Raw genomic sequence first — 12,153 nt, 5'->3', positions numbered from 1 at the left:
GGGGAAAGACTTTAATGGTTATATATATATATTTATGGTAACAGTTTTTAAAATATCCACAAATGTTTAAAACTTTGTTTTGTGTGCATTTCTGGGTGATACACATTATGTCTATGTGTATATGTCTAAGTCATAAAATACTTTAAGCTGGATTTAAAACCCTCTGTATTAAATATATTTTAAAATATAAGGTATTGTTCTGAATTATTAGTATTACTATTGTTATCAAAATGTCTCGACATAAAATAAAATGCAAAACCATGTTAAAAAAAAACTTTGTTTTGTGAAATGTAAATTCTTAGTTTTTGAACAGATTTAATCAGTACTAGAAGAATAAAAGAAAACTATCAAGGTGTGTATCTAAAGTGAGTGACGTCAGAATATATTCCTCACTAAGGACTTTTTCTTCAGTTAGAGGAAGTGTTCTTCTCTTGGTCACTGTGCTTGTGTTTGTATTCCAAATATAAAGAATCCTTTTATTCATCTGTGAAATTAGCCAAATTCTGAGGATTATATATATTTTTTCAGAATGGTCATTAAAGGTAGTATTATAAAATACATTAATATGCTGATAATTTGAGAAATCAGTAACCTAAAATATTTAATACAGCAGTGAAAATAATTAATATTCTGATGAAAGTGGTTTTCTAAAAAAGATCTTAAAGTTTTAGAAGGGTGAAAAAGAAAGTAAACTGTTTTGGTTAGAAATCTTTATCATACTTTTACTCCTCCTTTCCTGAAATAACTATTTTTTGACTTTTATGTTTTTGAAACTGGATTTTGATCATTTTTCTTCCCCTGCCTTTTCTTTGGCCCAAACTACAGTTAAATTAAGACTCTCATGCTTGGTATTTTATAGAATTTTATAATGTCAGATTTATCTGACTTTGTAATATTATTGTTCAGATGATAAGTGAAGTCTGGAGAATCTGGGCAGTTTGCTCGCTGGTCACGTTAGCTGTCATCACTCAATTCTAGTGGCAGAGACAGCGCTAAAACCCAGGACTCTGGTCCTGTCTGCATACTGTAATGCTTCTTTCTCACTTGCTATTGCAAACCTATTTTTGCAAGTTACCTTTTGTTCAGAAAGCTACATGCCCAATATTTTTAAAGTAATATTTATACACACCAGTGAATTTAATATCTTAACTTTGAGGAAAAGTTGGATTTTTAACAAGTGTTTATGTTGATAGTTTATTCATTGTTACAATAAATTTTTATCTTGTTTTAGATGAGCTACTTTTGCCTCATATGAAAAAAATAGATAGCATGCTGAATGATAACCGAAAGAGACTTCTTTTGAACCTTCATTTGGATCAGCCATTCAAGGTATTTCTTTCGATAATTTATTAGCAAACTCACTCGCAATCATAGTCTACAGTATAATAGGAAATTTATGAAAGTCACTCCTTTCATTTTCCACCCAATGAAAATTTATTTTTATTCATGATGAGTCTGTTTAGCTTGTCTTTTTGTTTTATTAAGCAGATTCTTAGTGTTAATCATTTGCTCTTTTCTGCTTAAACTCCTTTTTTAAGCTTCTATATTTATCTAGAATTCCCTCTACATAATACTTTCTAAATATTTTCAAAAGTACTGTCTTTAAACTACCAAATTCCAGTCTTGTTTTACTTTTAAACCTTTTCAAAATGTTCATATTTCACCTATAATTAGAATTGGCCTTTTTTTTAGCACGGTTATCAAAATTCCCTTTACTTGCCTGATTTACTCAGTATCTGAGGAAAAGTTGAACTTAACCTAATGGTAGATATATAGATATAGATAGATAAGATAGATAGATAGATATAAGTTTACATTGGTTTTGGTGTTATCAGAAATATAGAACAATAAAGAGCTAATCTGAACACAGAAAATTTATCACAGAAACTATTTAGTAGTCTAGTAGCCAAAATTTTCCAGCTTTTCTCTTTTTTTTAATGTTTTTTTTAATGTTTTCTGTATTTTTGAGAGAGAGAGAGAGAGAGAGAGCACGCGTGTGAGCAGGGGAGGGTCAGAGAGAGAGGGAGACACAAAATCCGAAGTGGGCTCCAGGCTCTGAGCTGTCAGTACAGAGCCAGATGCAGAGCTCAAACCCACGAACCGTGAGATCATGACCTGAGCCGAAGCCGGACTCTTAACCGAATGAGCCACCCAGGCGCCCCTTGTAATGTTTTAATTGTTTATTTTTGAGAGAGAGACCGGGTGTGCCCACATGAGTGGGGGAGGGGCAGAGAGAGAGAGAAGGAGATACAGAATCCAAAGCAGGCTCCAGGCTCTGAGCTGTCAGCATATAGCCCAACGCAGGGCTCAAACTCATTAACTGTGAGATCATGACTTGAGGGGAAGTCAGATGCTTAACTGACTGAGCCAGCCAGACACCCCTCAGCTTTTCTTATTTAAAGTATAACACATAACATTTAGAATCTTTTGATGATACCTACTTGGGGAAAAGATTTTTTTATACGTTTATATAGCTCTTAATTTTTGTAAATAGACCTTCTCTTTTATTTTTCTTTAATGTTTATTTTTGAGAGGGAGGGAGGGGTAGAGCAAGAGGGTGACAGAGAATCTCAAGCAAACTCTGCATTATCAGATATCAGCGCTATCAGCACAGAGCCCGACATGGGGCTTGACCCCACAAACCGTGAGATCATGGCCTGCGCCAAAGCTGGATGCTCAACTGACTGAGCCACTCAGGCGCCCCTAGACTTTATTTTTATAGCAGTTTAGGTTCACAGCAAAACTGAACAAAGTACAAAGAATTACATCTCTTCCATTTGAACAACCTCCCCCATTATCAACATCTCCCACCAAAGTGGTACATTTGTCACAATTGATGAACCTACTTTGACATATCCTTATAACCTGAAGTCCACAATTTGCATGGCTTACTCTTGGTAATGTACATTCTGCCAGTTTGGAGAAAGTATAATGACATGTTCTCTACTCTTAAAGTGTCATACAGAGTGTTTTCACTGCCCTGAAAATCCTCTTTGCTATATTCATCCCTCCTTCCCCACTTAACCTCTCACAACCAGTGATCTTTTTACTCTCTTTAGTTTCACCTTTTCCAGAATGTCCTATAGTTGAAAACTATACCATATGTGGTCTTTTCAGATTGGCTTCTTTCACTTACCAATAACAATTTAAGATTTTGGGGCACCTGGCTGCCTCAGTCAGTAGAACATGTGACTCTGATATAGGGGTCCTCAGTTCAAGCTCCACATTGGGTATAGAGCTTACTTAAAACATAAAGGGGTGTGAGTGGCTTAGTCAGTTAAGAATCCAACTCTTGGTTTGGGCTCAGGTCATGGTCTCATAGTTCATGGGACTGAGCCCCACAACAGGCTCTGTACTGACTGACAGTGTGGAGCCTGCCTGGGATTCTCTCTCTCTGCCCTTTCCCTGCTTGCCCAACATGCATGCATACTGTCTCTCAAAGTAAATAAACATGAAAAAATATTTTTAAAAAAGATCTACAAAATAACTTGTTTTAAAAAAAGAATTTTTTCTGCCATGTCTTTTTATGACTTGACAGTTCATTTCTTTTACCACTAAATAAAATCCCCTTATCTGAATGTACCACAGTTTATCTGTTCATCTACTGAAGGACATATTGATTGCTTCCTAATCTTGACAGTCATCAAGGTTTTTGTGTGGATGCGAGTTTTCAGATCATTTGAGTAATATGTATAGCTTCTTCACATCCCTGTTTCATCCAGAATCCACATAAAAGTGAAAATTGACTTCATTTTACTAGATAAGAAATAAGGCTTTGAGATTGAGTTCAAAGTTAAACAACACTGGAGTTGCCTGGCTGGCTCAGTCAACAGAGCATGTAATCCTCGGGGTCATGGGATCTAGCCCCACATTGGGTGCAGAGTTTACTTTTTAAAAACTCGAAAGTTAAATGACACCAAACTACTAATAACCCTTTACTCTTCACAGACATGCACTTACAGAGGAAAAAATAGTCAAAAGGTAATAAAAAGGCCAGTACTAGGAATTTGGTCTACAAACTAGTTCAGTAGTTTCTGCTTAACTATTACCAATTTATCAGTTGAAATTTGGAAAATACCATATTTTCTGCAGAGAAGGAAATGCCTTTAGATTTGTGTTTTCTAGAAATTTACTGAATCTTAAAAATGAGCAGTTTGAGCTACCCCTCCCTTTTTTTTTAAGTACTCTCTATACGTACAACATGGGACTCAGACGTCTACCCTCAAGATCAAGTCACCCGCTTTACAAACTGAGTCAGCCAAGCGCCCCTTGGCTAGCCATTTAGAAATGTTAAACCAGTTCTGGGGCACCTGGGTGGCTCAGTCGACTAAGTAGCTGACTTTGGTCATAATCTCATAATTCGGAGGTTCGACTCGAGCCCAGCAGGAGCGTGCTTTGAATTATATGTGTTCTCTCTCTGCCTCTCCCCTACATGTTCTCTCTCTCTTTCTCCCAAAAATAAATAAACAAAACATTTTTTTAAAAAAAGGAGGGGTGCCTGGGTGTCTCAGTCAGTTAAGCGTCAGTTAAGGTCAGGTCATGATTTCACAGTTGGTAGGTTGAAGCCCTGTATTGGGCTCTGTACTGACAGCTCAGAGCCGGGAACCTGCTTTGGATTCTTTGTCTTCCTCCCCACTCTCACTGTCTGTCTATCTGTCTGTCTGTCTCTCTCTCTCTCTCTGTCAAATGAGTAACACATTTTTTTAAAAAGTTAAACCAGTTCTCTAATAACTTGTATTAAAATAAAGCCACCATTTGGAATTCAATAGACTCTGTATATATTTAAAGCTTATGCAACAGTTAATAACATACAACTGAAAATTTTCATATTCTTATTTTCACAGAAAAAAACAAAATTTCTAATTTTGAAATTAGTTATTAATTTTTATTATTTTTGTTTAGAGCACTTTGCATTTCAGAACCAAAATACAAACAGATATAAAAGATTGTCAGTCCTTTAGAAATAATTAACACCGTTACCCATGATGATCTTAGTAATTTTAGGAATCCTAACCTTTTTGAAGTAAATCATGTTGTTTTCCTCAGAAATCCATGTGCTTCCAATCATCTTTAGCATCTTGTCACAGAAGGTACTTGTAAACTCACACAGAGTTTGGAAGAGAGTGACTCTAAAGGTTGTAACTGAAAATAGTTGTAGCCTGTCAAATGGTAATTATATTCTGAATAATCAAAATAATGGAGGCATTTGACTCTTTATAGTGTCAAAATAGTAAATGATAGTGGTTATTCAATTTAATCTTTTAAAACAACTTTTTTTTTTTTTTTTTTAGTAAACTCTGTGCCCAACATAGAGTCAAACTCACAACCCTAAGATCAAGAGTCACATATTCCACCACCTTAAAACAATACTTAAACTAGTTAAATTTAGCTATAAAAATCATTCAGCTGTTGTTTGTGGCTTTCCATGATTTGCCAAGTAGGTAAGGGCATAAATGTACCAGTGACTTTTAAAAAATGGATTAGAAGAACACCTGGGTGGCTCAGTCATTTAAGTCTCAAACTTCTGATTTCAGCTCAGATCATGATCTCACGGTTCCTAGGATTGAACCTCATGTTGGGCTCAGCACTGACAGCACAGGGCCTACTTGGGATTCCCTCTCTCTAAAAATAACCATTTAAAAAAAAAAGCAGGGACTCGAATTGGTTTGGCCACATGGCCACTAACTTGTCAGTGAGTAGTAACTACTGTTTTGTTGTGGCCAAAATATTCATCAAGACCTGTTTTAGACTCTTCACACAACTGTAGTCAAAAAAGGCAGAGCGGGGTTGAAGCCAGAGAAATATGGTGATACTGCTCATTTTCACTATTCTCATCCTCCCCTGGGATCAGATGAATTCTTTATAGCAGGGGTTGCCCAAGTTGAATTAGTAGAGATTTAAAGAAATTTAGTCCCCTCTTTCCCCTACTTCGAAGCCACAGGGAGGCACTCCTAGAACTCCCGTACTCATTTAGGAGTCCCTACAGTGCCATGTGCTCTTGGCATAAAGCAGGTCATAAGGTTCACCCAAATTCAAGGGATGAGGAAATAGATTCCACATCTTGATGGAAGAGCTACAAAGAATTTGTAGCTGTGTTTAATACCTGTGTGTATATCTATATTGTATATATTTACCACATCCCATCTGTACCCTCTGCTTATTTGTGTGTATCCTAAACGTAAATGTATGTATATATATTTTTCTGTATTTTTTAAAATAAATTTTGAATAGCTGAAAGCAGTTTCTTTTTTTTCTGATGTCAGTTATTTTTGTTTTATTTTAAAGAATGCTTTGGAAAGTTTTCCTGAACTAACAATAATTACCCGAGACTCTAAAGCAAAAAGTGGGGGTTCTGCTATTTCTAAAATCAAAATGAACGGCAAAGCTTATAATAAGAAAACCCTAAGGACTTCTAAAACAACCAGCAAATCTGCACAAGTAAGTAGATATTGACTGATATAATTATACCTTTTCCACTTAATATAATTCCTATTTAAAATATTGAAACAAGCAAATATTTTTCTAAATTTTGTTGTAAATATGAAATCTTCTCAGGTATAAATGATCAGCTCCATCTCACGGAACAGGGATTTGGTCTTATTCTTTGCGTTTCTCCATTTTCTTGCACAGTATCTACATGTAGTCAGTGCTCACAGATTTCTAAACTAGATTAATAGGAAAGGAATCACCTGATGCCAGTATTTATATTTTATATATATTTTTATCATTGGATACAAATACATACAGGTAAGTGAGTGTGCACATATTTCATAAGACTCAATATTCCCTGTCTATATAAAATTATTTAAATTGGAATTCACTCATTTTCAAACATAGTCTAAATTATTGCCTTTTCAGAAAACAGTTTTAACAATCAATTCTATATCAAAAATCTACTCTGTAGAAACACATTCACAAGTGCATAAAAAAGAGCAATCCATTTATGCCTTGCCAGTGGGAGACTGGATAAAGAGCCATCCAGATAATGTAATACTTTGTGTTTTTTAAAAAGAGACTCATTCATTCTTTTAATAAAATATTTCAAGTGCCTACAGTGTGCCAAATACCCTTCTAAGTACTAGGAATATAACAGTGAAAATGGTTAAAAAAAAAAAAAAAATCCCTGCCCTAAGGGTGTCAGGGTGGCTCAGTTGGTTGAGCATTCAACTTCAGCTCAGGTCATGATCTCACAGTTCGTGGGTTTGAGCCCCGTGTCGGGCTCTGTGCTGACAACTAGCTCAGAGCCTGGAGCCTCCTTCGGATTCTGTGTCTCCCTCTCTGTGACCCTCCCCTGCTCGTGCCATCTCTGTCTGGCTCTCAAAAATAAATAAACATTAAAAAAAATCACTGCTCTCCTATCGTTTATAGTGGCAGGGGGGTATATGTAATAAATAGAAGGATGCTCAGGGACCCTGGGTGGCTCAGTCAGATAGCTGTCCAACTTCAGCTCAGGTCATGATCTCACAGTTCGTGGCTTCAAGCCCTGCTTCGGGCTCTGTGCTGGTAGCTGACGGCTCGGAGCCTGGAGCCTGCTTCAGATTCTGTATCTCCCTCTCTCTCTGCCCCTTCCTACCTCAAGCTCTCTCTCTCTGTCTCAAAAATAAATTTTAAAAAAATTAAAAAGAAAAAGAAAGATACTCAAGTTTTAGTTAGGAAAAAACAAGTTCTAAAAAAACGTTGGAGAACAATATGTATAGTACGATTTCCTTCCCATTACACAGAATTAGAGTTATTAATACATGTTATACATAGAGGGAAAATATGAAAGAATATGTACCATGCTGTTAACCTTGTTTATCTCTGAAGCAAGAGATTATAGATTCTTTTACTTTATACATCATCTTACATATTTACTGTTTAAAGTTTTTCTGTGTTTAAACTTTTTGAAACCATGTGTTTATATTCCAAAAAAAGAGTGAAGATTTTAAAATACAATTTAAATTCTTAATTGAATAAGCCTCTGGTCCATATTTAAGCCTATATCTAGCCATATTAGTCATTTATTTTTAAGATTTCCATTGAGACTTGTGGTCTAGTGTTCTTGTAAAAAGTATTCTCAGCTCAAATATTTCATGAAATAAATACACCCTTAAACTCTTTTCTTTTTATAGGAGTTTGCTGTTGATCCAGAGAAAATACAGCTGTATTCCTTGTATCATTCACTCCATCATTATAAATACCATGTTTATCTGATATGTAAAGATGAGGTAATTTTTTTCACTTATTTAAAAATGAGAAATTTTTTCTGAACTTTAAGAATTTCGTACCTATCGTGGTTTGTTAATGTTTCAAAGAGAATTGTTGAAAAAATATGTGCCTCTATTGCCCCGTAAATAATGTTATTCTGAGTATCTCTGTTATGTGTTTTGCTCATATTAATCTGAGGCTCTTAGAGAAGCTGTAAGTGGTAGTGTTTTTAAGCCATTATGCTTGCTTACATTGCGATAATAAATGGTACTTTATTTCATTTTCTTCTCCCATAATGCAGAACAGTCCTGCTTTGACATCCTGCTGTCTTCCTTATCACTAGAACAGCCTTATCCTACTTAATTGCAGAGAAAGGGGTGTTTGTGCCTCAGCAGGAAGAAATAATAGTTACAATTTAATTTTAACTTTTAAGTATCATAATTTAAGTTGCTCAGAAATTATATATGACAATATTACCACTTTGTCGGTGGGATATAAAGATCAATTTCCTCAAAGGTTTAATGGTTCCAGACAGTAGTATCTTTTTTTGACCAGCACTATCAATTTTTAATTAAGAGTAAGTTGGCTCAAGGCTGTACTTTATGTATTTGATGATAATGAGTTGGAAAGATGGTCATGCAGTGTATGTTGACTATTTTTACAATGTTCTGAAATGTAGAATTGACCCCAAATTTGGTCCCTTAGATTTTAACACAACTGGAAGCAATTGAGAAAGTTTGAGCCATTTTTTCTAGCCTTACTCCTTGTCCTCCTGGAACTAAAATTGATAGGATTATACTTCACCTGAGTTTATGTGACATAATCATTCTCCATGGATGGAATTTTTTTAAAAAGTCAGTATTTGTAGGTGGATTCATAGATCCTTTTCATTCGAGATCTAGCAAAAGTAAGCTCTTATTAAGAGCTAATAAAATGATAAGTATAAGCTAATGTGGCAATTCTCTTTATTTTAGATTTCTTCTGTGCAGAAAAGAAATGAAGACTTAGGACAGGAGGAAATTGTTCAACTTTGTATGAAAAATGTAAAATGGGTGGAAGACCTATTTGAAAAATTTGGAGAACTTCTAAATCATGTACAGCAGAAGTGTTCCTAACATTTCCACAAAAATTCCGTCTATTTTATAGCACTAATGAACTGGCAGAGGTGGGTGGTCAGAGCGGGTGCAGGGCCTCAGATAAGTGAATGTCAGGCAGCGGTCTCCTGCGGGCACACCTGCTGTGACCATAGAACTTGCATCATGACCTCTGCTGAAGGACAGCGGTGCAGCCCAGGATGTCAGTCCTTTGGAAATGGACCTAAAACCCCACCACGTTTTTATCCTAATGAATGATTTTTCTATTTTGTAAACCATTGGGTAACTGAGTTTTATTTTCAGAAATGTTTTTTGACAAATGATGAAGCATGCACTAAATATAATTTTTCTTTATGGCTAGAGAGATAACACTTAAGTAACTTGATTATTTTTTCCTGACTCTGACTAAACACCAGAATGAAAGAGAGGTGGCATAGAAAGCATATGTTTATATTCATGTCTAGCCACAAAATGGAAAGTATTGTACATTATGTAAGCAGATCTGGTGTGATGTGACATTTTGTATGAGAATATCCTCAATTTAAAATATGAAATTCAGAAACTGCATTCTGCTTTACGAACTCCTTTTACTCTTAACATGTTCAGGAAACTGGATGTGGAATTGGTGCAATTCTAGGACTGCTTTTTGTGTCAAATTATATTGTAATGAGAAAAACAATGACATACTATTTTCCCTATCTTGAAGAATATTTTCGTTTATACTGTTTTTCCTTTGGAAAAAATTTCAATTGTACATTTTATTTCACTAATAGTTGTATTTTTCACAAGGAAAATGTTGTGGTTATAATTACATTTGATGTATCTGTACTACACTTTCCATTATTTTCAGTAAATCTTATTTAGTTATATATTGAATTTCTATTGTGAATTCTATCTTGAGGTAACCATTTATGTTTATACAGATTTGATTCAGTGTTATCCACAATATGCATTCAGTACTAGAATTAGTTTAGCTTTATAAATGGAGTTGTGTTAGACACTGCAGTAATTTTCTAATTCATGAAAATAAATTTCTTACTAAACTAGTACTCAATAAAGTTATTCGTCATATCAAAATTAACCACATTGTACATTTGGAAGAATAAAGTTTATAATTAGGCTACATGCAGTGTTAAACACAGCTTACCTAACTCTTAGAACTGCAAGTGGTAGAACTCTCCTTTGGTGCCTTTCCAACCTTTACACGTGCTGTTGTAGCTTTCGTTGGTTTGAGAGCTAGTGTTTCAAGTAGTTTAGCTGAGACAGTGAATGTATTAGGTTCAACATGACCTTTTGTTTTATTTGTGTTTGCCAACAGGATGCCTTATTTGTTTGAGAAAAAGATTTACTAGTGTCCTTCTAAATGATCTCCTTTTTTAGGATTCTGGAGAGGTTGTTAATCATCATACTTTTTGTTTATTTTACCACCATTTAGTGCCTTAAGCCCTATCAAGAAAGCAGTGTTACTGCCCAATGCCCAAATAAGACATGCTTATGTGGACATTGCTGTTGTCTTGATTTTGAGTTAATAGGCCAACTTCTTATACTTAAAACCTTGGTAAATTGGCAAAGAATTTAAGATAGCATGTGACTTGATTTGAGACTAAAACATTGTAGCATTGGGTAGAAAATGAGTATTTGATTTAAGCTTACATATTTATTTCTGATGGTTATCTTATTAAAAGCAATAATCCTTAATCCAACAATCCTCATACCTGCCATTAGATGAGATAGATAATAATAGAAGTTTTCTCAAGGGTTAAATTTTCCACTTCTGAAAGTTTTTAAAAACACCTGTTTAAACAGTTGATTTTGAAAACAAAAGTAACCTGTTAGATTCATTTTGCCTAACTCAGATGAGAGACTTAACCAGTGAGAGCATCATAAAATTAATTTCACCAAGTGGAGAAGAGTAGGAAGCAGCCATATTTCTTTCTGATATTGACTCTGGACAGAATTGGTTTCTTTCATTTCCTAAGTACAGAGTAAATAATGACATCTCCTAATGTAGTAAGTACATGTCTTTGCTCCCTCAATTTACTTTCCTGAGTCATTGATGGTTGAACATTTTTAAAAGCTATTATGCATTTAGGTAACACTTGAACTATACCTTTGAAATCACTAGCCACATTTTCTTGATAAGGTCCATGGAAAACAGGTACATTTCCTTAATCTTATGTGTCCTTTAGAAAATAACCCATTTTCTTTTCAACTGCAGTTGTCCTTAAAATGTTTGCAGTTGTATTCATTTTAGTAAAACAAGTGTTTTCATAATGGCAGAGGCCAAGTTTGTGATAACTGCCTGAAGGAGACCCAGTTGTTTGGCACCATCTTCTCTCATTTGATCATATGATATAGGCAAGAGTCTCAAACTCGGGCCTTAGCAAAATGTGGGACTATTATTATGATATCCATTCATAAGTCCTTTCTTTGTATGAAGTTGAATAAAAAAATTTTTATGTCGTTATTTTATTTTGAGAGAGATACAGAGTGAGTGGGGGAGGGGCAGAGAGAGGGAGACACAGAATGTGAAGCAGGCTCCAGGCTCTGGGCTGTCAGCACAGAGCCCGACACGGGGCTCGAACCCACAGACTGTGAGATCATGACCTGAACTGAAGTCGAACACTTAACCGACTGAGCCACCCAGGCGCCCCTGTATGAAGTTGAATAAATAGCTGATTAGCATTCACATTTCTTGGCAGGGAGTTTGAAATTTAGAGTATAGAAATAATTTTAGGTTGTAGATAGAATTAAAGAGGTAAAGCACACGTTGCCACAACCCAGGAAAAACATTTTTAAGAAAAATTGGATATTCCTCCCTACAGATATCTGGAAATAATATAAAAAATCAGTTTGTGTTGGTGTTTATTTG

At 35.2% G+C, this 12,153-nt stretch overlaps 1 protein-coding gene across 2 annotated transcripts in view; it reads left to right on the top strand.

Moving 5' to 3' along the window:
* The window catches only part of QSER1 (glutamine and serine rich 1), a 79,101-nt gene extending 67,348 nt beyond the window's left edge, over window positions 1–11,753 (top strand). For both annotated transcript variants that reach the window (XM_029957698.1, XM_029957697.1), the window contains 4 exons: window positions 1,232–1,329; window positions 6,286–6,438; window positions 8,112–8,207; window positions 9,162–11,753. In XM_029957698.1, coding sequence (XP_029813558.1) covers window positions 1,232–1,329; window positions 6,286–6,438; window positions 8,112–8,207; window positions 9,162–9,302 — 488 coding nt within the window. In that variant the 3' untranslated portion in view covers window positions 9,303–11,753. The remainder of the gene's footprint in view (window positions 1–1,231; window positions 1,330–6,285; window positions 6,439–8,111; window positions 8,208–9,161) is intronic.
* The last annotated feature ends 400 nt before the right edge of the window (window positions 11,754–12,153 follow it).

Source organism: Suricata suricatta, chromosome 11 (assembly GCF_006229205.1).
Source record: "Suricata suricatta isolate VVHF042 chromosome 11, meerkat_22Aug2017_6uvM2_HiC, whole genome shotgun sequence".
In the NCBI taxonomy this organism is placed as follows: domain Eukaryota; kingdom Metazoa; phylum Chordata; class Mammalia; order Carnivora; family Herpestidae; genus Suricata; species Suricata suricatta.
This window is presented reverse-complemented; position numbering and strand designations above follow the sequence as displayed.